The 26,653-nt window shown below is 51.2% G+C and overlaps 8 protein-coding genes across 8 annotated transcripts; 3 read left to right on the top strand and 5 right to left on the bottom strand.

Moving 5' to 3' along the window:
• Positions 1 to 450: 450 nt before the first annotated feature.
• ABOM_004642 (resistance to Congo red protein) lies at positions 451 to 1,032 on the top strand (the record flags this gene model as incomplete). Its single annotated transcript, XM_022531771.1, has 3 exons — positions 451 to 461; positions 526 to 642; positions 729 to 1,032. 3 exons carry the CDS (start codon positions 451 to 453, stop codon positions 1,030 to 1,032), a joined length of 432 nt encoding a protein of 143 aa, XP_022390339.1.
• A 464-nt stretch (positions 1,033 to 1,496) lies between these two features.
• On the bottom strand, positions 1,497 to 3,542 carry ABOM_004641 (putative MFS peptide transporter; the record flags this gene model as incomplete). Its single annotated transcript, XM_022531770.1, has 5 exons — positions 1,497 to 2,206; positions 2,260 to 2,906; positions 2,975 to 3,110; positions 3,167 to 3,481; positions 3,539 to 3,542. 5 exons carry the CDS (start codon positions 3,540 to 3,542, stop codon positions 1,497 to 1,499), a joined length of 1,812 nt encoding a protein of 603 aa, XP_022390336.1.
• Positions 3,543 to 5,460: 1,918 nt separating this feature from the next.
• ABOM_004640 (putative amino acid transporter) lies at positions 5,461 to 6,891 on the bottom strand (the record flags this gene model as incomplete). Its single annotated transcript, XM_022531769.1, has 1 exon — positions 5,461 to 6,891. One exon carries the CDS (start codon positions 6,889 to 6,891, stop codon positions 5,461 to 5,463), a length of 1,431 nt encoding a protein of 476 aa, XP_022390337.1.
• A 2,029-nt stretch (positions 6,892 to 8,920) lies between these two features.
• On the bottom strand, positions 8,921 to 9,346 carry ABOM_004639 (uncharacterized protein; the record flags this gene model as incomplete). Its single annotated transcript, XM_022531768.1, has 1 exon — positions 8,921 to 9,346. One exon carries the CDS (start codon positions 9,344 to 9,346, stop codon positions 8,921 to 8,923), a length of 426 nt encoding a protein of 141 aa, XP_022390380.1.
• A 1,621-nt stretch (positions 9,347 to 10,967) lies between these two features.
• On the bottom strand, positions 10,968 to 12,596 carry ABOM_004638 (putative sugar transporter; the record flags this gene model as incomplete). Its single annotated transcript, XM_022531767.1, has 1 exon — positions 10,968 to 12,596. One exon carries the CDS (start codon positions 12,594 to 12,596, stop codon positions 10,968 to 10,970), a length of 1,629 nt encoding a protein of 542 aa, XP_022390379.1.
• Positions 12,597 to 16,789: 4,193 nt separating this feature from the next.
• Positions 16,790 to 18,047, bottom strand: ABOM_004637 (cytochrome P450; the record flags this gene model as incomplete). The annotated part of the gene is made up of 3 exons (XM_022531766.1): positions 16,790 to 17,205; positions 17,279 to 17,923; positions 17,978 to 18,047. 3 exons carry the CDS (start codon positions 18,045 to 18,047, stop codon positions 16,790 to 16,792), a joined length of 1,131 nt encoding a protein of 376 aa, XP_022390352.1.
• A 4,114-nt stretch (positions 18,048 to 22,161) lies between these two features.
• Positions 22,162 to 25,175, top strand: ABOM_004636 (uncharacterized protein; the record flags this gene model as incomplete). Its single annotated transcript, XM_022531765.1, has 2 exons — positions 22,162 to 22,190; positions 22,238 to 25,175. Coding segments are annotated over 2 exons (2,967 nt in total), but the record flags the coding sequence as incomplete, so codon positions are not given.
• A 1,008-nt stretch (positions 25,176 to 26,183) lies between these two features.
• Positions 26,184 to 26,607, top strand: ABOM_004635 (uncharacterized protein; the record flags this gene model as incomplete). The annotated part of the gene is made up of 2 exons (XM_022531764.1): positions 26,184 to 26,357; positions 26,422 to 26,607. 2 exons carry the CDS (start codon positions 26,184 to 26,186, stop codon positions 26,605 to 26,607), a joined length of 360 nt encoding a protein of 119 aa, XP_022390277.1.
• Positions 26,608 to 26,653: the final 46 nt, after the last annotated feature.

Genomic DNA, 26,653 nt, shown 5'->3' with positions numbered 1-26,653 from the left:
TCCAGATCCAGAGATCCCCGTGGGCGGGTCACGTGCGCCCCTCTGACGATGGCTGATTCCCTGCCCTAAACTTCTTCTTCGTTCCACCTCAAGGGTTCCAGAATTCGTCCACGGCAACTCTTGGTCCGGCATAGCCTGGATCCATGATCACTTGTACTGCGCCTCCACTGGCGAGTCTTGGGGCCAAGAGCCAATTGCCCGTCTGATTGGAACGTGACCGGCCCGTGACGTCAGCCAACCTTAGGCAGTCATCCTCAGGTCGCAACTAGTCCGCATCCGGTCTGGTTGCCAACGGTGGCTGATTTCGTGATAGATCGGATCTGAAGTTATATATCAGGGCCCGCATGCCCTGGCCCAACTCGAGTGAACAACGTTGCTGTCCTTCTCCTGTGCACACTCTCAGTCTTCGCTCGCTCTATCTTCTGGTCTGTGCGCTTTTCTGATTCCACCATGGTCACATAGTAAGTCACCGCCGAGGGTTCCGTTATCTCTCATTGCACCGACGCTCGGACTAACCAATACCAGCTGCCGCGATCGGTGGGGAAACGTCTATCGATGTCGGTCATCTTGGCATAACTGGGGTCGCTGGGTGTTACTGGCCATCATCGTTGGACTAGCATTCATAGCCTTCTTCTTTTTCGCGTATGTTGCCTCCCATCCTTCGGGGGCGGTGGCCCGTCCCCACCGATCGTTTTTGGAACGCTTCACTGACACTGTCTTTCTTATAGATGTCTCTCCGCTCGTAAACGCCGTCGCCACGGCCAACGGCCCATCTACGGCACCGGCTGGATCCCAGGCGCACAGCCTCCGCCAGGCCAATGGCAACAACAGCAATATCCTCCGCAACCGCCACCCGCGCCGCCGGGATACCAACCGTCTACCGAGCATGGATATGGGCAAAACTACGGGGCGAACCAAGGATACTTCGGCCAGCAGCAGTACGGATCCGAGCTCCAGCAGCCCCCCAACGCATATGCGCGAGACGGCGTGTATTCACCCCCCATGGGACCGCCGCCGGGTCATCTGAAATAGGGGATCCCGGCAGAGAGGTTTACCGACAAATATAGACATAATACGTGGTTATGATAGGGATTGACGATGTGCAATTGGGTTTATTTTGATGCTGGGTTAGGGTGGCTTCATCTCGAGGGCAATCGGAGTTTTTCCTGGAATTATTCTCAGAGGGAGGGGACTTTTACCACATTTCTGGCGTCTGGTTGGACTTATGGAATCATATACCTATTTCTCGACAATTTAATGAAACACTTACTTCTCATATATGCTACGAAAATAGAGAAGGGGGATGGCGCAGTGATATACTGGTCGAAGGTATTCCTGGTACCATCACTGACCGATCCGATGGCAGGCTAAGATGCCATGTAGATCCAGTACGCTGTAGCAAAAGAAGATGGACAGAAACATCGAATCGATCTACACCAAAGTCTAACCAGAAAATGGTACCATCTCCCCTGTCAGCACCACCCTCGCTCCACACCTTACAACTCCTTACCCGCCCGTTCACTCTGCGCCGTGAGCGTGGTATCGGCATAATCCTTCTCCTCGATCATGTATTCATCATGGTTCAGCGACCGGAAGCGGAACCAGAACAATATGGTCTGGATCGCCAGGGCCACGGCCGGCGCCCCCCAGATCCAAATGAGATAGGGGTCTTGCGTGACGGGGATGAGGACCTCGCCCAGCGCGCTGGACAGCGCCGTGGTGAACAGGAAGATGGCCATCACCAGCCCGCGCATAGAGGGGGGCGAGCGCGCATACGCCAGCTCATAGGCCGTGACGTTGCAGAAGAGCTCCGACAGGGCACCCAGAATGACATTCGGAAGCTGCCACCAGATCAAGATCGGACTGACGCCGGCGTCGCAGGACGAGGCGTAGAACCCGCACGGCGAGGTCTTGTACACGCGCCACTGGACGATGGCCCCGACCACGCCGGAGATTATGGCCAGGACAAAGCCGAAGGTGATGCGGCTGATCCGCCCAAACTTGATGTTGTAGCGCAACAGCAGGGGGTAGAAGAGGTGGCTCAGCACGGGCGTCATGACAATGATGGTCAGCGCGTTGAAGTTGTTCAGCAGGTCGTTTGGAGCTCCGTTGGTCGTCATGGAGGCACCTTGGTTACTGGAAACCGAGCCAATCCCGCCGTCGTTGATGTTGTAGATCGGGAAGTAAAAGAACACTTCCGTTGCGACTGCGTGAGGGTCAGGATGCAGTCAGATAGTACCGGCGAGGAGGACGACATACCCAAGGTCCGACGAACATCGTCGACCAGCTTGTCCGTCCATTCCACCTGGATGCCCTCTGCGGCCAAGACGCTCGGTCGCGCCGCGTCAAAGAAGTTCTTGCGCCAGACGCGAAACTTGTTGCGTCGCAGCGCCATGGAGATAATCTTCACCACCTGGTTCAGATCTGACGTCCCACTCGGTGGCTGCTTGTAGGTCTTCTTATAAACCAACGCCAGCACCGCGGGCAAAAGGAAGTAGATAATCCCCGCCAACAGAAACGCAAGCCAGTAGCCCACGTACTTCTCCGCGTACGTGGTAGCCAGCATGTAAAAGGCACCGATGTTGACCACCCCGTAGAAGATCAGCATGGTGCGGCTATTCGTCAGTTCGGGGTCCACGACGACCTTCTCCCCGGACTTCAGCACTTTGGTATAGGCCTTCTTGTGTCGGTGCTGGTCCAGGATGGTTGGTGCAATGTTTGGCTTGAAGATCCCAGCCCCCAGCGCCAGGATGAGCAGACTGATGATGAACGGGGGTGCCGAATGCGCCGTGCCCTTCTGCAGAACAGATGGAATAGCACCGAAGATCTGGATCAAATGCGCGATACCACAGATCAGGACACCCACACAGATGGCCTTATATCGACCGACATAAACATCGGCCCACCTGCGAGGATTAGCACCGGGGAACGTCAACGACCATTGCAACCGAGGGCCAACAGGGGGCAGTCGTACCATCCTCCCAGAATGGGAATGATATAGGCCAAAAAGGCGAAGAGCAACACCAGTCCAGAACTGGCCTGCAAGCCCATGCCCAACCCACCAGCAGTCTCCTGCGTACCACGCGGTGGAGCACCTGCGCCATTCCCGCCTATAAACTCCTGTCAGCCAGTTCCATTGCCCAGGTCTCGGTATTGAACCGGATACCTTTTGGGAGAGGAAATTCAATAAAGTTGGAGAAGACAGTCTGGGAACCGTAGTAGGAGGCTCGCTCGGCGAATTCAACCAGGCACAGCGAGTAGGATACGATCGGCAGGTTGTCCGCGACTTTGCGGAGGGTACTGTGCTCTTCTGGTGTCGGCTCAGGAAACTCATCACTGTCCACGGAGTCCGTTGCCGTTACTTCGTAGGCCTGTTTCTCGGCGTCGAACCCAGCTGGTCCATTGGTCACCGAGTCTCGAACTTCGCCCGTTCCCCGAGCGGCAATGGCATCGTCGACGACATTTTGCCCACTGGCAAGAGCTGTATTTGATGGCTGTGATCAGTCATTAGAAGACTTGAGAGTCGGTCGACACATACACATGGTGGTATAGACTAGGTTGCTCAGGAAAGTTCTCCGCTGTAGGGACGGAGATTGGCGATTCGGATACCACAAGGGACGAACAGGTGGGCTGCAACCATCCTTATATTGCGTCCTCCAGGCTTAGCCCATACGTGTCGTGTGAGACAAGGAGAGGCCGGTGGGCGGACTCCCGGCGGGGATAGTGCTACGCAAATGGAGATAGACTATGGTACAGGAATCTAAGGGAGATGGAGACGACTGGTTGGATACTATTAGGCATATAGTGTTCAGGGCACGACCTTTAGCGTGGTCATATGGTGATTTGGTCGAATGGGGGTTGATAGATATCCACGATGGCGCATGCTTAGCTGCGATGTCGTACATTGTAGCATTGGCTCCTTGGGGGGCTTATCTCCTGGTCCTACCAATGTAGTGCCTAGTGTTGCCACGGATAAACTTGGCTTTTCGAACAAGCAGCACGCTAGATGCTTATCAGTGGCGGTCCGACCCACCGTGGTGACCCCCGTACCGGCAGTTATTCTCATCCTCGCCCTTTGTCACGTCATTCTCTGGACTCAACCGAGCATTTTATGTTACCTAAACGTAACTGCCATTGGGCTGCTCTCAAATCGGCTTGTGCAAATCTGTGCTAGCTCTTATTGCGGTCATATAGTCGTACCATGCTACTATCCCATGTGCTCTTGGACCTTGACTCGACCCAGGGGTGAGAGAGAACAGACCCTCGACTGTGTCCCACTGCAGCCATTGGGAAGAAAGCTGGCAAATTAATTCTCCACCACGATGTTCCTAGTCGGCCATGAGGCCAGGTTCACGAGACCGACCTGAATTGTTATCATTTCAAATGATGCTATTTGATTTGACCAACGCTTGGGAATTCACCCGGCCAGCGCCCCCTTTTCACTGATCATGGTACGACCAGTCCTCGTTAAGTATTCATATCTGGTTGGGTTCGACTTAGGCTAAATGTCGTGCAAGACGTTCCTAGGTGCTCCTTCTCCATTGGCCTAGGATAACGGGCCTAGATAACGCCAAACTGTCCGTGATGGTACAACAGTATGCGTAGGTGGTTTCTCCATGCCGAACACCAATCCACCGATGGATGGATGGGCAAGCGGATCATGCATATCCTAATTAATTTGTCGTTTCTCTTTTTCTTTTTCCTTCAATCGCCGGAGACGGATCCTCGCTAGCTCTCTACAACATTGGCGCAACACGCTCCAGATATATGCTACGACAATGTGTTTAAAGATGAGTCCATTGTTGAAGCGATCGTACTATCACTGTACTAGAATATGCACCGAGTCTCCGTTAGGTACTCGGCATATGTTGCCGATGAAAGAGAGCGCGAAATCGAAATTCCTATCCACTCCCGTGAAGTCGTCAAAAAGCTAGGCCGGACCATCACCGATCAGATAGAGCAAGAAATTATTGAAGTTTTATTATACACTCGCGCAGAACCCCTCGGAGTAGAAGCCAAAAGACACTAAGTTAATGCCAAGGAGCTACTACATGTTGATAGCCAGCTTTGTCTACCTGTGGTCATGAACACCAGGCCCTAACGCTTACTCTCATCACCAACCACCCGATGATCAGAATAAAGAACCCAAAATATGGACAGCGCGAAAACTTCGGATAAGTTATTTCAATACATAATAACATCGTCTCGCCGATTATATGGATGGAAGACCGCTCAACCGCCTGATCTGCGGATTTCACGTAATGAGGTGTGTTGTCAAGATACAGCTTGCTTCACAGGAGTCAGTTCAATACTAACGATATTATGCAAACACAACAATAGTCCTATCCATCCTGTACATATCCATAACGAATATATTCAATTCTTTGAGTGTCCCCTGCTTAGGCTTCAAGTGGAACACGTGAAAGGTTTGCTAATGGACTTTGACTCAAATTTATGAACCTAACAAGTTCTCGTTAGCATCCCATAAGCGGCTGATTCAAAAGGGAGGGAGCTCACCAGCTCGGCAATACTGGCATACGTGCCGCAGCCAAAGACGATCATCCCAACAATAAACACCACGCCGTTGTACATAGCAGTCTTCAGGTTGCGCTTTTCATACCATGCGCCCTCTCTCAGCAGGACATACCAGATGACGGGTGGAAGATAGAAAGATAGACCAGAAACGAAGAGCGATGAAATGATGGATAGTAGCTCAGAGAAGACAGGGATGGCCTCAGCGATAACCCACGCGAGAAGGGTGACGAACAGCACCAGCCCAAGCCATGTAATCCAGCCCCTCGGGGTGTTGATGTACCGGACCACTGAGTTGCGATATACCTTCCCGTGAATATACCGACAGACCACCGTGGTGTTGATCGAGCCCGAGATGAAGATCACTGGAAGCGCAATACCAAAAACCACCCTTGAAAGAAGAGGGCCCGCTGACAGGAGAGCAGGGGACTGCACCTCTTGTCCCACGAAAGCATAGATAAGCGAGCCTGTCAGAGTGTAGATGACAATTTGAATCCCTCCGAGCCACCAGAGCGTCTTCACATAGTCCTCCGGTGTGTGCATCTCTTCCATGAATGATGGTAAACAACCGCCGAAGGAATAGGCGAATACAATACTGTTGGTCGCTACGATAGCCTCTGCGAAAGTGATGCCTTCCTTCGGCCACGGAGACCATGCAGCAAGGCCGGCAGCAAACCCACTGGAACCGTTCGCATTCTGAATCCCAGTGGCAATCATCGTGACTCCGATTGCGAGAATAATCGAGGCAAAGTCAATATAGCCCAGTATGGCGATATCTGCAAATGCCGGTGGAATAGCCAGGATCAGCAAAATGGCAGCCGACGTGATGCTAAAGACGACTGAGCACACGCCACTTTGCGTGATGGTCTTGAAGGCGATGGCGCCGGTCAAGCAGTGCGACCCAACGACGAATATCAGCAGGCAAACGAAACTAGCTATAAAGATCTTCGACCCAACATTGCCCAGCAGAAGCCGTCCGACATCCGCATAATGAGCAATCTCTGGGTACTTGAGCTTCACCTGGCCAATGTTGTAGCTAGCATACATCGCAACGAAGCCAATACCGATTGTCATGATTACACCTGCAACCATGCCCAGAGTGGCGAATGCAAAAGGCAAGCCCAGGCTCCCAAGAGCGATGCCCTCGACTATGGAGACGACGGTAAGCCGCTTCCAACCGAGGCGATGGAAGTGAGCATCCCCTTTAATGACACATTGCCTCTCCTCCTCCGAGCGGCCCTCTTCCTCGAGGAAGGCCTTGCTGGCCATCACACTGCTAACCTGAGTGAGAACGGCGTCGTCTTTCCGAGGACTCTGCCCAACCCCTGTCCCAGACGGCATCGCTGTTCTATAGTCCATTCGGCAAATAATGACAGACGTGACTGCGTCTCGCAGGGAGAAGTAAGTTGATCTCAACAGAGGTCAGAGCCCTGGCCATATGAGTCTAGGGGTGCGAGAAGAATTTGCCGAACGCCAGGCTTAAATGGAAAGGTTGAGGAAAGAGTGGAGACATGCCCCTCTTCACAAGCGGATTTAATCTATAAGCATCACGTTTCACGGTTTTTCTCGACCGTGGTCTCTGTCAGTCTGCCAGCGGAAGCGTCCGTTCAGCCTGTGTCCCGTTAGGGCCAACAGCGTCACTCGACATTGAACACCATGTCATGTTGATGGCAGTGATTCGAAACCATTGCCCCAGTGCTTTCCTTCCAATGTTACTGCGATTCTACGCGACGTTGATTTCTACATCAGTGCGGGGTCGGGACTAAGTTAGTGTGATTAGATTCTTCATCATGCAGCAATGATTCCACTAACCGATATTGCGGTGGTAAGAAAAACTCCACCGTCTACACAATTCCACCCAATGAATTATCCATGTGTTCTCGTACATACGATAACCGCTGAACGCTATACGTCAGTCTCTCATTCGATACTGTGAGGCAAGGAGCGCAACTATCTTGAATGGGGACATAGGAGGTGTATCCCATGTTCTCCCAGGGTATATTTCTCATGGCATGATGTTGATAGGAATACGTTACGACCGGAGGCCTCGGTTATGGTAGCATACATAGTGGAGACGTGTTGGCCGTATTAGCGAGGGATATCGTAGGGTCCAACGGCACGTTCCTTACATGCCCTGGTGGCGTTTTGGCGGGTTGCTGAGGATAGGTTATGCTTCATATGGAGGAGCCTACGCAGGATTCTAGACTGACATCCCGTCTTTTCGCACGGCAGCAGCGGCATTCCAAGGTCTTACAGCACGCGATTAGGTAAAAGCATCCCCAGTCCTCGTATTTCGGCTGTTCCACAATCAAGGCTGGACGATGCACTACTATCCAAAGGGAATGGGATAGCTTGGCAAGGCATAGATAATCTAATCAAATGATCAGATAAGAGACAGCCCCACATGCTAGTCTCTCACCTGTTTTCGGAGCAAATTTGTCCGACATGTTATCTCTCGGGTCCCGTTCATGTACCGTTGGTGGGAGAAAGGCTTGTCGGTAAACTCGTTGGATCCCTTGTGGTGAACGCATCAATACTCTCATATCCGATGTGGTTCTTCCCACAGCCAGTATCTGCCACGCTGAGTGAAACTGGGAGGAACGTGTAGAAAGAACAGCTTTCATATACGAATAATCTGGAAACCAAGCGAGTTCTCGTAGCATAGCCTGATCGTGAGTTTGGCAACGCTCTAGAAAAAGGCGGCAGTGGATGTGTGCCTTCTTTCTTTCTTAAAGACGAAGTCAGATTGTATATTGAAGCTGAGCAAAGCTTCTTGTACATAGGAAGGAATGAGTTCCGGGATTTGCAAACCTCCGTCCATCGTTCCCACTTAAAATAACCGCCCGACTCAGGATTAATCGTACTATTTGTATCAGTATCTGTGGAGGGCTAGGAGAGCATCTGTGGTAAGACTCAGTGGTAGTGATAACTTCAGTGCCCCCAAATTACCCAGCGTCCTTCCTGTTATTACCGTTGTCTCTCTGGTGGCCAATGTTGTGGATTCAGTTTGCAGAACTGTAATTTGCTCGCCATCATTTCTTACGAGTCATTCCCCAATATGGTCGCAAAGTCTCGCCAGAGCACCAAGTATCATGGCTACGAAAACCCTCTCAAGGATCCTCTACTAACTAATGCCTGAGGCAGCGATCGACGGGAGCCCATGCGCCAAGTTCCTAGCGATTCTCCTCGTAGTATTTAACTAATCGACTGGTCCCCTCCCTCTATATATTGAACATATGAGTGGAAAGCTGAGTAAGCTCCTACTGATGATGTTTGAACCTATCAACAAGATTGTGGGAGGAATCCCTTCTGAAGGACGGCCCTCGGCCCATTTGGGCAGATCAGTGAACATGTTATTATATACAGGCCACCACCCATATTCTTTTCATCAAGCACTTGGGCACTTAATGTTAGACCGGTGGTACGTGCTTCTAGCGATACTGGTGACGCCGCCGCTAAAGACAGACTTCTTCTCCACTCCATCCGGCCAAATATTAACCTTAACACCACCATCAACGCGTTGAATGGTAGCATCTCCATTCATTCTGTTGCTGGCGGCGCTTTCATAGCAGAATTCGTATGTTTTTCCTTTGTATTCAAGGTTATGGCAACCCCCGCTGCATCCCGTCTCGACAGCAGCATCCTTCTCCTGGTTATGCATATCCGGGTTGTCACTCTCGAATATGAAAGCTATGCACCTGACTGAGTTAGCCCCACCCCAGGTTCCATAGGTATGGCTGAAGTCGAATCCGAAAGTGCACCCCAAAGCTATGGGAGTTGTCGTAACAAGAAGGGCGAGGCTCGAGAGACGCATCTTGTCGGCCTGAGGGGATGACGTTTACGTTTGACCTAAACTCTCCCTCATGTTAGCTCAAGAACCTCATTACAATCGCTATTAGCTCAAGGAAATACAGTTGGATAAAGGTGAACATAGAAAGGGAGGGAAGAATTAAAAGAAATCGGTAGGGAGACTTGCGTGGTATAGGGCCTTTTGCTCTGTTTTGAACCTGCTTTCTTCGCTTCTGTGTCAGACGAATGGATTCCTTTACTTCTAGAAGAACAAGAGTAAAATTTGATACTCCTCAATCAAACCTGTGGACACCTCCATGGTTTAAATACCTTTGCCCGTCGGACACTATCATTGCACCCTTGTCCAAACGGACAGGCCCAACCCGGTTGCTTCCATACCGTATTGCACCTTAGCCATCGGATCACAATGCACCACTCGCCTCACACTACCTAACGAAGAATCTAGGCAATGAGTTGGTGTCCACGCCAAGTTTAGGACGTGTATGACTACCTGGATAGTTCACTTGGCACAAGTGGCATTTGAGAAAATACCCCATAGCGAGGTATTTTGATCGTCACACTGCCAAGGAGGTAGGTAGGAACTAACTCTTTAGTAGACTGGGATGATATGAGAGGCAGCTTTGTATGGATTCACCTACATGCGCCCCACGAAATTAGATCAGCAGGGGTATGGCAGTAGTATAGTTGCGATATGAGATCGGCAAATGGTAAGGATTCAATATGCAACCCATGACTCAGGAACCCCTGCAGCGTTGCATTCGAATAGTCCTCCGAGTTCCACGATACCATGCCCAGCAGCTACAAGCCCACTCACCAATACATCAAACATACTTTCTCCGGTGGCATTCGGAACACTTTCCTGTGAAGGATCATTACGAGTAGCCATACATCGACTCCTGGCCACGACTGTATCCATCCTTCAAAGTCAGGTATGCCAATCGATAAGCCGGGGTGTATTGGGTGTTTCGGGAACCGAACTGCATTCCTCATCTTACGTTGTTTGTCTGCGAACGGCCATGAAACTACCGCATATATTGTTCTGGCCTAAGTACATTCGCAAGCCAAGCTTGTTAGGCAACCATCCAGAGTAGCCCTTACGTTGGGGGCAGAACGCAGCCGTTGAGAATGAAATACCAGGCGCAACAGAGCATTCTGTGCACGGCACAACTGATCCATTTGGTGCTACCGGTTATGCTACGCAGAGATTAGCTTCTAGCGCTCGAAAGTACTCCATACATCCATAGCAAGATGACCGCTGATTGTATTCAGAATTGCTAGCGATAAATGCAGGAATTGGCACTCCATGGTTACTGCACAGATAGACGGCTCTACAGAATGGGAAGATTGTCACATCAATCAAATGGAATTGACCATTGAGTATTGGTATCACAAGTGTGAAAATCTATGGACATTATGAAAACAAACATATATAGGCATATATGCATGAATAATATAAAAAATAATAATAACGATGGGGGTATGAGTAAGACAATGGAGACCACTCGCGGACTATCCTGCGCAGTGGCCATGATGCCACGACCTCAGGCGTTCCGTCTCCAGGTTGGAACTCCCAAAGCAACGGTCCGCCGGTACACGGCGCTCATCTGTTGCATAAAACAGCGAAACTAATTAGCAGTCTGTTTTTCCTGACTCTCGCCACTGCTGAGGGCGAGCTCAGCCTTCTCAGCTCCAAATGCGGCAGGCTGCTCCGACACATCCAAGCCCAGCTCGATCGCCATCTGAGACATCTGCTGAGGGGTGAGCTTGGGCATGGTATCGGCAATCTGGTAAGGCCATTTTCCTTCCACATGGGCCTTGGCAAAAATGATGTCAATCTCTTCCAGAGCACGGCCAGCGGTCTCACAGTAGAAGAACCAGGCGAAAGGCATGGCGGAGAAGTTGACCAAGGCGAAGAAAAGGTAAATACCCCAGGGACTAGCAGTGGAGAAGACTGGGGTGAACATAACGACGGCGAAGTTGCAAATCCAGTTCGTGCAAGTAGAAGCAGCGGCAGCTGAGGTACGGGTACGGAGCGGGTTGATCTCGGGAGGGTAGATCCAGGGCAAGGGGAGAGTTGTGAAGGCGAAAAAGACGATGAACAAGAAGATACCAACGACAGCGCCCTTGGCGTTCTGCTCATTCTCCCTGATCAGGCAACCCATAGTAATAATAAAACTGAGACCCTGACCCATAAAACCAATCAGGAACAGTTTACGACGACCAACCTTCTCAATCATAAAGAAGGAGGGGATAGTAGCAAGAGCATAGACGGTAGCAAAGACACCACCTAGAATCAGCGAGAGACGCTTCTCCAAGTGCAGGTTCTGCTCGAACAGTAGGGTAGAATAATAGATAGCGGCATTACATCCGGTAAATTGCTGGAAGAACTGTCCAGAACAACCGATCATCATACGCTGGAACTCCTGGGTCTTGCCGAAGGTGAAAAGCGTTTTCCAGCTGGCCTTGTTTCCTTCGGTAGCAGCGAGATCGGCCTTCATAAGGTTGAAATCGGCGAGCACCTCCTCTGAATCCGGAGGAAGATCATTAATAGCACCAAGTACCTCACAAGCCTCCTTATCATATCCCCGCATAACAAACCACCGAGGAGACTCGGGCAGCATGAGAGCACCGACGGTCACCAAGATGGCAAAGAGGATCTGGAAGGCAACGGGGAACCGCCACTGGACCGAGGAATCCACGTACGAGAGACCAAAATCAATCCAGTAGGCGACGAACGTGCCGACGGCGATAATAGCACCTTCGAAACAGACGAGGAAACCACGGTTATGAGCCTTAGAACATTCCGATTGCCAGACCGGAATCGTAGCGGTATCCATACCGTTTCCAAGACCGGAAATCACACGGCCGATAACGAACTGGCCCAGACCCCAGTGAGTACCGAAAGAAGCAGTGGAGATGATGGCACCGACGGCCATGATAATACCACCAGCCACGAGCAAAGGGGTACGACCAATCCGTTCACCGAACATCATGGTAAAAATGGCACCGAAGAAACAGCCCAGTTCGTAGCAAGCCGTAACCGCACCTTGGAGCACCGAGACATGCGACTTGTAGGAAGCCAGTGCATCTTCGGGGATGTATAGCGCGTGGAACTCTTTCGTGAACTCAGTACCGGCGATAAGACCGGACATCAAACCCTGATCATAACCGAAGAGAGAAAAACCTAGGACGGCGGTGATGGTGATGGCTAGACGGAGCTTTCGGCCCCGAAAGCCAGAGGTGGTTGTCCACATGGTTGACTGTGTGTCTCGACTGTATATCAGGCGAGAGGGGAGGGGGAGGAAATCAAGACAAGCACCAGGACGAGGACAAAGTCATTCCTGGGAAGATCATCTGGAGCCCATTTTGGGGATCGCCGGGATTTATCTAGTCCTTGGACGCCCGACGGTTGAATCAGCCAAGAGGAAAAAGTCTGCAGATGACGCTAATGGGCTGGCATTATGGGCATGTTTCGCGAGCCGCCCAGAAGGCCAAGGACCCAATAAGGCTTCGCCAAAAGGCTTAGCGGTGCCCTCCAGGCTCAGGGGCCATGCGGAGAGGTAAGAGTAGGATTGCCGAATCAGGACAATGCGGAGGCCTCGAAAGATGGGGTCCCCATGTTGAAATTTTCGCCCGCACTCGGAAATGGGCGACAGCAAAGAGTAGGTCGGCCGAATCTGACTCCACCACCTGTGCTTGGCTTGTCCACATGGAGAGTCGGATCGGACCGGTCGCAGTGAGGCCTCCTGGCTGGAAAGGCACCACTCACTGCTTTCCTATCCTCAGCGCGGCTACCTTCTGTGGTCAGAGTCAGACCCCGGTTGGTTCAACCCTCTGGACACGGGTGGAGCTGTGCCGTAAGCGGCGGAGGATCATCTATGCTGTTGCTTCAACAGGAATCATACCCGACCATCCTTCCACGGGCAAATTCGGCGGTTTTCGTGGGTCAGGGTATGAATTTTTTTCTTTTTTGCGTTTGCTGTCTCCAGTCGTCGTGCGCCTTTTCCGCCTGACATCCATGGCTCCTGCATCGAAAGGCGACCCATTCTTATGGAGTACGAGATGCGGCCAATCCTAGGACTGCGTAGTATCTATCCTTCTCCAGTATCCTTTGTGTCTTCCCTTTCTTCTTACGTTTCCCTTCCTCTGTGTGTGTGTGTGTGTGTGCCTCCGAGCCCTACACGGGACGACCGACGGTCAGGTTGCCACGCCGAAGGGGCGCCGTGCATGGGGAGCGAGACAGGGTGGAATGTGCCAAATCCTCTTTTTCTCCGCTTCTTCGGACTTGATTGTAACAGTTGGGGGCGACATCAGCCACCTACATCATTCACATGCTATAATCTTCCTTTATTATATGGGTAAACCCCAGACCCCGTGAATCTACACCCTCTTTCCCGGCTCCGGGGGATGTTGGCTGAGCCTTGCGAAATTACGACACCTTCCCTCTTGGTCGTGTTACGCCTCGGGAGTCGGAAGACCTGCGTTTCCTACTAAGCCTTCTTGGCCGAGGAACAAGCCTATTTGCCAATATTTGCCAATGTTCTGCTCCACCGACTGCATTGGGGTGGATCGTCGTAGCAAATTAATGTAACCCTAATGTCAGACTAGGCGAAAATTCTGCCCGCGCGGTGTGCCCGACGGCCAATGACAGCCCCGTCATCACGAGCGTTTTTCCCTGGCCGGCAGAGTTTTTTCTTCGGTTTGGTTTCTCTTTTGCTTGGTACTCTTGGGGGTCTTGGTTTTTTTTCTTGGGGATGCTTTTTTTTGCTTGGTTTTTGCTTTGGTTTTTCTTGTTTTTGCTTCTTTTTTCCTTTTGTCTCTTGGCCTTCTTCGTCGGGTATCACGTGCCCCGGCCGACACCTCAGGTTGACTAATCGTCCCCAAATCCTTTCGGTTGCGGCTTGTTGCCCTTCATGGAATCCCATTCCGGGGACTCGTGGCAAATTTCCAGCTGCAAACGGTCGTTGTCAACAGTCGAAAGGCACTGGTAGTAGGTCTGTGCCTGATCTAAAGGCCCTGTGCTGCCGTGAGATCGGTTAAATCGACGGTGAGGAAGGTAGACCACAGCGTAATATCCCTATAGGAGATGATCATCTCTCCCCACCTATGTAGTAGTAATATATATATATCTCACCACAGGTCAGTCTGTGCTCAACGGTAAGGGCATTGGGATCGGAGGAAACAACTTCCAAAATTAATTATATGGTTACATAGAGATCTATCCAGCTGAGCGATCGAGATTTAAAAAGAAAAGAAGAAAAAAAAAAGGCTGATTATCTTTGACGTACGATAATACTGTGTTGGACCTATCTACCATCTAGTATCTAGAGCTCTCTCTGTAGACCGCCGATCTGCCCCATACAGAAATCCATGAGACATCAAACGGCTTTGGTTCACGTGGCAGCTACGTCAACTGTCAAAATTAATTCCAGGGGGTTTCGGGCATTTTGGTCCTGTCCTCGTAGGTTCGGATCAACACCCTGATGCAGCAGGCTCTCGGACTCGCTATCCAGTGCAAGGCCTGTTCTCTTCTTGGCCCTGCAGATTAAAAGGACTGTCTCGATGATCACAGAGAATGCAGGCGACGGAAAAGTATCCCCATTCGGCGGCGTAGGGCCATGGGGGCCGGTTATTATCCCCATCATGTTAATTCGGATCGGCGCCATGCTCGACGTATCTAATATCGCCTGGGTTGCCCTCCCCCTACGGTGATAAAGGCCCGGGACTGGTTCGTACAATGTGGACCGGCCCCGTTTCCCAGTAAATGCCTGACGCACAGCTTCCCGATCATATCGAGCGGGCCACGTGAGTGGGGTTTGGACTTGGAACGGCATGAGGTAGGCTTCCCTTGACATCCTGCAGGTCATGTTTTGAGTTTCTGTAGTTCGACAACTGTCGGACGTCCTGACGTGGTTCGCCCGCGAAACCGAAGACCGCCCCCAGTTTTAATCTCTACGGACTAAGGTCGGCATCGAGTTTGAGCCGAAGGGGGCTCTTGAAGTCGAGAAATTTGTCCGTCCGCGTCATTTAGACATGATCGTGCTCGAATGGCCATGCGAAAGGGGAAGGTACCCCTGGGTCTTCATCACGCTCCATAAACGCTTTCCGCGAGTGAGAATGGAACCGGCTTCTATTCGACGTATCCAGTCGGACGAGGCCCGTTAATATCGGTTGGTCCCTCATGGCTCCACGGATGCAACGAACCATACGGTGCTGTGGTGGAAAATGCCTTAGCCCGGTCGTTCAGAAAGCGGAAATCAGCTGGAGACCATATCGACCCGCATAGTCTGAGAGTGGGTCGCTTTGCTGGACTTATTGGGACGTCTCCGACATGACTGGTCCTCATGTTCAGCGTGAACCTGTAAGGCGTCATATGGCAATCTCGGAAGATGAGATCGGATAACAAATGTTTCTGGACGGTAAAATGCACCAACCATGGCTACAATCACGGCTTGAAATCAATTTCTTATGACCAAGGCAGTGGTAGGAAAGATGATTCATACCTCGCCTGAGTGCACGAGCATTCTGCCACTCAACTGGGGGTTGTAGACAATCCACGCCAAGGTTCGCATCGCTAGCGCCTTGTAGACGTTAAGTTAGCTGTCGGGTTTACTTATCATCATGTCCGCAATGTCTTACCTCAGGCGTGGAATCCTTATTGAAGTGTTGCGCCTCATGGGCTGAATCTCTGGACTCGTGGAATAAGATAACAAGAGGAATATATTTGATCACCATGTGTAAGCCAAGCCGACCGGCCTCGATGACTACCGGTTCTGCATTCTCCGTATGACACCCAATAAGAAACCCGATTGGTATCACCTGGTTGCCTAGTAAGTCCTCGGGCGGTTACCGGTACCTTGTCTTGAGGTTAAATGTTCAGTTCGAATCCCTTGAACCTCTTGGCGATGTTGACAAAGCAATCAAGGGGTCGAAATAGGAAGGCAGACGCCTAAGGCATTGCGGAGGATTTTAATTATTCCGAACCGACCCGTCTCCACCATCAACTGTATGAGCACGCGTAAACATATCGTGATGATGAGTTCCTCTGCCATATCTTCTACACTCTGTCAGCGTCGGAATGAGCTGCTGCGAATCCATTCTATTGGGTAATGTTTATTTCATTCCATGAGTGAATAATGCAATGGGCTGAATGGTTGTGTCATAACGAGCCACAGCTAGTATGAAACGAACTGGTTGGTGCGGAGAGGTCTTTGAACCGGTGGCATTCAAGAATTGCGCTGCTAACGGGGCCAGATGTGGATGTCTTCCGGCTCTGAGCATTCTGGGATTACACGTCATTGAACACGCACAGATGATTTCTGGAGAGAGACAGCTGAAGCCGAGAGTTCGCTCGTTATCTATGGCCTTCCCACCTGGCTGATTGTAGAATAAGATTTCATCTTCCCTGCGACTGGTAAAAAGATACATCCCGCCAGCAATATGTCGATCAACTGATGCTACGTCTCCTCCACTGTAATTTTAACTCCCGGTCAAGAGTTACCGCGGCACCTACTGTTCTATTTTGGACCTTCACACCACGCACAGGATACGAATCCAAATCAAAGGCAATAAGGATCTTAGCAAAGGCAAGCTGTGCCTGGCGCATACCTAATCCTCGTCCAGGACACATTTCAGCCCCATAGCCGAAGGGCAAGAAGTTCGGGTCAGCCGTCGCCGCACGGGGATGACAACGGCGGGTATTATGGTCATAGAATCGACATGGGTCGAAGCGATCGGGATTAGCATAGATGTTAGGGTCCTGGTGGAACCACTGCGCGGGCATGGCGACGAAACTACCGCGATCCAAAGTCCGACCAATACTGTCAAGATGGACTGGCTGCTGGAGGCGGCGCGTCGCCGTAACTAAAGCCAGATTTGCAGTTGGTGAGAAAACCAGACGACAACCTGGGAATGGTACTGGATCATATATACTTACACACCGAAGTTGTATCACACCGAACGGTTTCTCGGGCAAAGCTTTCTAGCCGGGGCATCCGATCCAGGACGTCCATGGGCCATTCGCCCCCTGTGGAATGCAGCGCGGAGCGAATCTCGCTCCGCAGCACATCTGCATATGCAGGGTCGGCAACGGCATAGTTTATCATCCCGATAACATATGCGGCGATAGGGAATGCGATCTCAAGGGCACTCAGCAAACAATCTCCAGCGAGGACACTAACCTTCTTTTCTTCAGTTGCCAGCGCAACTGCCCGCCCAATCCCTCCATTTTTCATCTTGATTGCAATGGTTGCATCAATCAAAGTGTGATCATCGCTTTGAGGGAGCTTTCCAGCCCGCGCGCACGCGATCCGCTGGCGAATTTCGGGCATCAACTGTTTCTTGCTGCTCGCGATAGTGGACTGCAAACGTCGCCCGCACCGCGAGAACTGCCAGAGAAGCGGACGAAATGCTTCTGGGTACATGCCACGAAGGTCACGAAACCCACTCGCTTGACCACAGAAGTCAACGCAACGTTGAACATATACAGGATCACGTCCAAATTCTGGACCAATGATGTACGATGTCGCAATTCCAATCATCATGGGCCAAATGAATTCGTATGCAACGAAGGAATGCCACTCTGTGCCTGCAACTCAGTATGGGGACAGTGCAAGAAATTTGGATGGCGTCAAACCCTTGTCTTTCTCATCCTGGAAAGCGGCCTCGAGGGCCTTGTCGATAGCGAGAATGATGGCCTTATGCATCGAGCCTAGTGACGGGAGATATCTTGGTTCAATTCCCGTGCCTGGTACATTGCGCGTATGGGAGGCTTACCAAGGCTGTTGTTCTTTGACACGGATACCTGCACCGCTTCGACGTGATCCCTTGTCATCGGACACGTTGATTCCAAACCAAATGCCTGCAAGCAATTCATGTAGTCAGCGGGAAGTTTCTGAGGGAAATAAGGTTGAAATTAAGGGCCCATACATGATTTACAGAATCCAAAAAGCTGAAATGTTCTGGAGTCTTCCGTTGGTAATCTTTTAACGCTTTCGGCGGCAACACGACGATGTAACTTCGAAAGAATGGCATCGCCCACGGCTGCTCTTCCTTAGTGTACTGCTCGCTGTTAGGCTGGGAATAGTTGGATCCCTAGTTTTCAAACTCACCATGTCAAACGCTTGCTGCAAAACTCCGTTAAAGTCCCGGGCTATCGGGGGTCGATTGAAGCGGCGGTGCCAGTAGCTTCCCTCCCCAACGATCACAATGCCCTGGAGTGCCTTTCGCTTTGTCCATAGGTCAAGATAGTCGGTTATAACTGCTACGCCGCAGAGCAGAAGCAGCGCTATCCCCACAGTTAAAGCAGACGGGTGTTGCATGGTGAGCTCAGCAATACCAGAGAGCCCTAGGTTCATGAAATTCTCCATTTTGTCCAATCCCACAACTGGTTCCTCTAATCTAGACTGTGGCCAGCACTGATAGCAGATCTGGATCCCCTGAACTTGGGAACTATCATCCGCCTGAGGAGCGACCGGGATTTGGGGGCAGGAGTTTGTCTCGGAACGGTCGCAGGTGCCACAGAACACATCACATACAGAAGTGACCCTTACATCGCCAGAAGCTCACTGTCTTTACTATTGTCGGCAGCAGAAACCTGGCTGACGCTGACCAGTACCAGGATGGCGTGGTCCGTTTCATTTTGATTGATTGATGTTTATTACCTCACGGAGTACTGTTTCACCCTTCCACCATTCAGGATGCTGGGGGTGTCAAGCCCTCGCGGCATGCTTATGCCTTCCTTGGTGTGCTCATTAACAGCTGTCAGTTCCTTGTTTTCTGCCCTAAAAGTCAAGGAAGTCGAGGCAAGGAGGTCAATGTGACTCTCATCCCTTCTGGGTCAGATTATCTACGAAATTGGCTGCTTCTCTGTGTTGAGTCTAGGCCCGCGGGCCATTAACGCTCTTGCACTGGTGATGAAAGACAGAAATTGTCGGCTTATTTACGGTTGCAACATGTTGTCGTGTAAAGGCCGATGAGACCTGTTCTACTAGCTACCCTGAAGAAGAACCAAAAAGGTGGATTGTGCACAATGCTATCCGACGACGTAGAATGCGTCCTCTCAGTTCAAGGAGAAAAGACGCAGCAGGAAAACACGAGCGTGGTCTCGGCCATCTTGCCTGAACACTGGCACGAGCCGGAACAGTGGCCTCTCCTAGTTCGTCTCACCAAGATATCGTGGTGTATCATACTTGCTAGGTACACTGGCAAGCACAAGCTGGTGTTTGGAAGCATTGAGGAAGCGTATAGAGTGCCTGGTAGCAAAGCATCAACTAACCTAGTCGCACAAATTGAGCAGTGGTCAGTTTTACCCGACAACGATGAGCCTCTGATAAACCAAGTTGAGCGCTCGGATGCACGCCCATGGTGCAACATACGCGATACCAATTACAATTTCAACACCTGCCTGTGGATCCGAGCTCAGAGTAAATCGGGTCGCACTGGAGATGCAGCACAGCAGTACGTAAAATCTCTCTCGGTTGGTGTCCCTGTCCATCGATGTGTTGGACTCTGGTGTTGATGGCTAAATAGGATGGGGCTCTACCGATTATCTGTGAATACGACCCATATGTGAATTCTCTGACGTTGTCGACATTCCTTGTCTCCACTTCATTCTCAAGCACCGTGCTGGATTCCTTCTTGAATATTCTAATGTCAGTTATTGGTGATCAGACAACACGCGCCAGCGAGATATCTCTCCTAGGCTCTGGTGCTACCGAGAAGATCCGGAAGTGGAATACACCCGGCCTACAAACAGAAATCCTATATTGCATTCATGCATTAATTTTGCAGCAATCCCGACAACAGCCACTGGCGCAGGCAGTCTCCGCATGGGATGGCTCAGTTACGTATGGAGACCTGGACCACTTATCGGAAATAGTGGCACAAAAGCTTGTAGCGCTACAAGTAGGCCCAGAGCTTGTCGTGGCGCTCTGCTTTGAGAAGTCACTATGGACCGCTGTGGCTATTTTGGCGGTACTGAGGGCTGGGGCAGCGTTCACGCTCTTGGACCCATCGTATCCACTGGCACGCATACAGGCAATCTGCCAAGACGTAAAGCCGCCAGTAATCCTGACCTCCCCAGAACAGCGCTCATTGAGTGAGCAATTAAACAAAACGGTCATGGTACTCCCCGACGCAGCCAGGTGTTCCTCCGTGACTGGCACCATCGACTGCCTTGCTACACCACATAACGCCGCCTACGTGGCGTTCACATCTGGCTCGACTGGCAAACCTAAAGGTGTGGTAATCGAACATGGGTCTTTCTGCGCTAGCGCGCGTGCGAATAGCGTGGCCCAGAATCTGAAGACGACATCCCGTGTACTGCAATTCGCCTCCTATGGGTTCGATATCAGTATCCAGGAAATTCTCTCTACCTTGATTGCTGGGGGTTGTGTGTGCGTTCCGTCGGAGGCGCAAAGATTACAAAGTCTGCTGGCCACTATTCGGGAGTTGCAGGTAAACTGGATGGAGCTGACTCCACTGTGGCTCGACTGTTGCACCCGGACGAAATACCTCTTGTGCAGACAGTAGTCCTCGGGGGAGAGCCAATACAGCCTACTGACTTGGCCAAATGGAGCCATACAAAGCAGCTAATGATTGCCTATGGGCCCACGGAATGCAGCATTGTGGCTACTGTGCAACCAAGCCCTGATGAGAAAGACCCGCTGAATATTGGACATTCCTACAGTGGCACGTGCTGGGTCGTTAATCCAGATAACTACAATCAATTATTTCCGCTGGGGGCCATAGGGGAGCTGGTCATTGGCGGTCCTGTTGTTGGACGGGGCTACATTAATCGTCCGTCTGATGAAAGCTTCATCACCGGCCCACGCTGGGCGAGCCAGTTCCAGATCCCGTCCGATGCCAGGTTTTATAGAACAGGGGACTTGGTACGGTACAATGTGAATGATGGGTCGCTCCGATATTGTGGAAGGAAAGATGCTCAAGTCAAAATTCACGGACAACGGGTTGAGCTGCATGAAATTGAGCACTGTGCTGAAGCATGTTGCCCGGGAACGGTGGCTGTCGCGGAGATTTTGAAGCCCGACCAAAGCAGTCCTGTACTTGCGCTGTTCGTTACAGGGAATGGCCGGTGCGATCCTGTACCATCGTTGGGTATTGGAAACAAAATCGACATGGCCCGGCGAGCCTCGTTTGCATTGCTACACCAGTGGCTTACCAACCAACTGCCGCGATTTATGGTTCCCTCCCTATACTTTCCCCTGACACATATTCCGATCCTTCCTACCGGGAAGGTGGATCGCGCAGCCCTCCGGAATATTACAACTGAGATGAGTATTCCAGATTTACGGTCCTTTGTCCCTTCCATATCTGGGGATAAAGACGACATGACAGCTATGGAGCGTGTTCTGCATCAGTTGTTGATGGATCAACTTAATATTCCAGCTAATATGATAGGCCGCAGCGACAACTTTTTTATGCTTGGTGGTGATTCCATCATGGCAATTAAGGTAGTGAACAGACTTCGAAGACTTGGCTGGGAACTTACAGTTGCCGATTTCTTCACCCATCAAACGATTACAGGACTCGCCAAGGTAGCTCTGCCTGCCAAGCCCGTGTCATCTATCCCTGCATTTAGCCTCATTGAAAACACGTCAATCTATGTAAAAGCGGCTGCTGAGGAGTGTCGCATCAGGCCAGAGTTTATACAGGACATATATCCATGTACACCCCTTCAACAGGGATTGATGATCCTGTCGTCTGAGAAGGGGGTTGATTTCACTGGGACATTTGCTTTTCAGCTTCCCGGCTTTGTGGACAGGGATCTGTTTCGGCGAAGCTGGGAGCATATTATATATGCACGGCCTATCCTTCGAACCCGGATCGTGCGTATTCGGGAGAATGAGTTCTATCAAGTGACGATAAAAGACAGCCCTCATTGGAACATTGGGACGTCGTTAGACGACGTTACTGGTAGAATCAAGGACTTCGACTGTTGCTTTGGCCAGCCACTAGTTCAGTATGGTCTTGTCATTAACCAAGTGCCCGGGGGCCCGGGGCCTCTCTTTGTGATCCGGATGCATCATGCTGTTTTCGATGGCTGGTCATACGAGAGCCTACTGGATGACATCGAACAACTGTATAACGGTCAGCCTGTGCCACCACGCGAATCGATGAACCGACTGCTGCATTACAATAGAAGGTTGAACCGTGAAGCTGCTGACGCCTTTTGGAAAATGGCTTTCGATGGATTCCAGGGGCCAATCTTCCCAGCGCCTTCACCAGGCTGGGCGAGGCCTGTCTCGGCGGTAGCTAAGATACGCGAAGTCTCTGTGAATCCTGTGTCTAAAGCAGAGTATACAATGGCCTCGGTCATTCAACTGGCATGGGCAATACTTGTCAGCAGCAGGACAGGCTCGAATGATGTCGTTTTTGGTATCACCGTCTCCGGGCGCAATGCCCCTGTCCCTGGCATTGATCAATTGATGGGTCCAGCAATTGCCACTTTGCCTATCCGGATCATCTTGGACATGCATTCTACTATAGAGGACACACTCAAAAAGATCCAGAACTGGGCAACTAGCACGATTCCATTCGAACAGACAGGCCTCACCTGTATCGGACAGTCAAGCCCAGAGGCGGCAGTGGCTTGTCAGTTCCAGACGCTTCTGGTGGTCCAACCCAGTCGACTGCGTAGGGAGTCCCATCTACTTATCCCGCTACCACAGAACCGTGATCAGCAGCGAGGATTCCTCTCCCATATCCTCACCATTGTGGCAGAGCTCCAAGAGAACAAAATACACGTGGAGGCTGTGTTTGATCAGACCGTACTACATCCCCAAGAGATCGACCATATGCTGGATCAACTTGAGGAGATTATCCACCTGATATTAGACCGGCCAAGTGCCAGCCTCCATAATTTCCGGTCCTATACGCGTGGCGATCGAGACCAGATCCGCCAATGGAACAAGAGAACTAACATCAAGCCTTCCCTGGTACACGACACCATCCAGAACTGGCTCGTCTCCCAGCCTGATGCACTGGCCATATCTGCCTGGGACGGCTGCTTGACGTATCGTGAGTTACTCGAGCATGCTCACCATTTGGCAGGTTATCTCCAGGCTAGATGGAGCATGCACAAAGGCATTGTTGCCATCTGCATGGAGAGGTCAAAGTGGCAAATCGTTGCAATGGTCGGAGTGCTCTTGGCAGGATCGGCCTTCATGGTGCTGGAGCCTGAGCTCCCCAAAGAACGTCTGCGTGAGATGTGCTGGATTACAAACGCGGAATTGGCCATTGCCTGCCCGGTGACATCTGAACGTGCCCAATTTCTGGGCGTGGATAGAATCTTCACATTCACGACAGAGCTACTGATTAGCTGTGACCAAGGATACTCATGGGTGCCGCCACGCCGCGACCCACACACCCCTATGTATGTGGCTTTTACCTCTGGGTCGGCTGGATCTCCTAAAGGTGTAACTGTCGAGCACGCCATGTGTCATGCCTCGGCACAGGCATACCAGGAGACCTTCGGGTTGAGCAGCTCCAGCCGGGTTTTATATAACCCATCTGCTAGCTCTGACCTCCTGATAATCCAAACGATCTGGACCTTGGTAGCCGGGGGTTGCATCTGTATTCCCTCAGAAGCTAATAGTTTAAGCGATCTTGCTGAAATCATAAAGGACTTAAAGCCTAATTGCGTCGCCCTGACTCCAGCGGTGGCACGCATGCTATCTCCCACGGAGCTTCCATCTCTTGATACAGTGGTACTGGTTGGTGAAGGCGTATGTCCTTCGGACATCGACAAGTGGGCGCATGAGCTATCCGTAAGAGTGGTTTATGCTCTGACTGAATGCACTGTAGCAAGTGCGGCGCGGGAGCTCTTGCCCTCAAATCGGCACGAACCAAACAATATTGGACGATGCTTGAACGGACGCTCGTGGGTTGTGGATCCGGACAACTATCATCGACTGCTGCCGATCGGTGCAACGGGTGAATTACTTCTGTCCGGGCCGATGGTTAGTCGAGGCTATCTCCATATGCCAGAGGAGTCCCAGGCTTCGTTTGTACATTGTCCGGCCTGGGCCTCAGACTTTGATATACCGAAATGGGAGAGGTTCTATAAAACTGGCGACCTGGTCCGCTACAGCTTAGACGGCACGATACTATACTTGGGTCGCAGGGACACACAGGTGAAGCTGAACGGCCATCGTATCGATCTATATGAGATCGAAAAGAGTGCCACAAGCCTCTCCGTGGACAAAGTGGCATTGGCCAGCCTTATGGAGTTCAATGGTCTTAGCGGATTGCAGTTGGTTTTATTTCTTGCGCCCATAACGACGGGTAGCAAACAGCCAGGGCTGTTCCAGGAGATGGATGATGAGACTCAGCTGTTGGTACAGAATCTCTATACCTATCTCTACAAATTTCTTCCCCCATATATGGTTCCTTCACTCGTAATCCCACTTAGCCGGCTTCCTCTAACTCCCACAGGCAAGGCCGATCGGAGTTTACTGCAAGAAGAGGCCTCCAAGCTAGGCGTGGAGCTACTCGTGTCTTACTCCAGAGCATTACACACCAAGCCGGCGCCCTCTACCGGGATGGAGCGCATTCTACGCCAAATCTTCGCGGACGTCCTATCCATTCCAGAAGATAGCATCCATGTTGATCAAAGCTTCTTGGACATTGGTGGCGATTCCCTGTCCGCAATGCGGGTCCTGGCATCATCCCGCAAACATGGACTGTCGATCACAATGAACGATCTACTTGGGCAAAGGTCTATTGCGGTGCTGTCCGACCAATTGGATGCACAGCGGTCGCTGCCATCGCACAAAACGAGATCTGCTGATGAGGACTGCACTGATACTAGATGTAATTTTCGGTGCTGCGCGTTAAGCAGGATGCGAGACGTCCGATCAGAACTATCTGATTGGCCTTCAGACTCCATCGAGCATGCCTTTGAGTGTCCTGCTCAGCATCTTGGCATAATCTATGATCAGCTTGGCAAGGCGGATACGCATAAGCAGCGATCCATCTGGGAAATCCATTCTTTGCGTGGCCACACAGCTGTCCATGTCGCCCACGCCTTAGAACGGGTCATTAATCGCCACTCTATGCTGCGTAGTGTCCTTGTCCCTTCACTGGACAACCGTAGTGGACCAATTCAGGTTGTTCTGAAAGAGACTAGTGGGGCCGTTCAGATTGTGAAGGCTTGCGACATCAAAGCAGCTGTACAGCTACAGGAGTTTAAACCCGTTCAGTGCCGAGACAGACCCATGCCACATCGCTCTATACTGACCGATGGGCCGGATGGGCAGATTTGGTGGCTCTTCGAGTTCGACAAAGCACTGCTCGACGCAGCATCCATGACCATTGTGCTGCAAGAATTAGCTACACTATTGAATTGCCGTTCCTGTCCGCTGGACCCAGCTCCTTGCTATTCAAAATATGCCTCCTTTGTTCACGACACAAAGCAGGAGAAATGCCTACGATTCTGGAAGTGGACCCTCCGAGGTCTAGTCCCTTGTCTATTGGCAAAGCCCCCAGGCTCTCTGTTGTGCGGTCCCTCTCCGGAACCTCGGGTCTGCACGGTTAGCAAAGAGCTGACTACCTTAGAGACATTGGTGGCTTTTTCGAAAGCGTCAGGGTTTACGGCGACTAATGTTTTCCAAATAGTCTGGGCATTGGTTCTGGCCCGGTCCATTGGTTCTACGGATGTCTGTTTTGGAGGTCTCAAGTCCTGTCGCGATGCTGCCGTCCCGGGGATTCTCCAGATGGTTGGCCCTCTCTTTAACATCCTTCCATGTCGCTTGCAGTTCAAGTCAGGTCATCCAACTACATCCGAATTGAGTGATATTCTTCGGTCAAACCAGTCGGCGATGGCGGAACGCATCCACCACCAGCATGCGTCTTTACAAAATATCATCAAGGCCACTGGGGTCGATAATCACCAGCTGTTCAACACATGCCTGACGGTGCAGCCAGCCATGGTGACCATGACAAAGAACCAAAGCGTTCGATTCCAGCTTCTTGAGGCGCACGAACCTACAGAGGTAGGAATCCCAGACCATTTTATTCGGCAATATATGTTGTAGCTAACAAAGTCGAGGAATACAGTACAAGGTAGTCGCAACCGTGATTCTTTTTCCTTCGCATTATGAGCTCTGCATCCGTTATTGGGATGACTTTCTCTCTGAGCGTGAAGCGCTCGATTTGCTTGACCGGTTCTGTGATACTGCGACAGAGGTTGCGACGGCGGTGAGCTCTATGGAGCTAGGGACCAGGGAGAAGCTTCTTGCATAGTTCAAGAACAACCAGCAGACATCACGTATACTGTTATGGGATCCAT

The sequence above is a fragment of the Aspergillus bombycis genome (genome assembly GCF_001792695.1).
Source record: "Aspergillus bombycis strain NRRL26010 chromosome Unknown contig00030, whole genome shotgun sequence".
Lineage (NCBI taxonomy): Eukaryota > Fungi > Ascomycota > Eurotiomycetes > Eurotiales > Aspergillaceae > Aspergillus > Aspergillus bombycis.
This window is presented reverse-complemented; position numbering and strand designations above follow the sequence as displayed.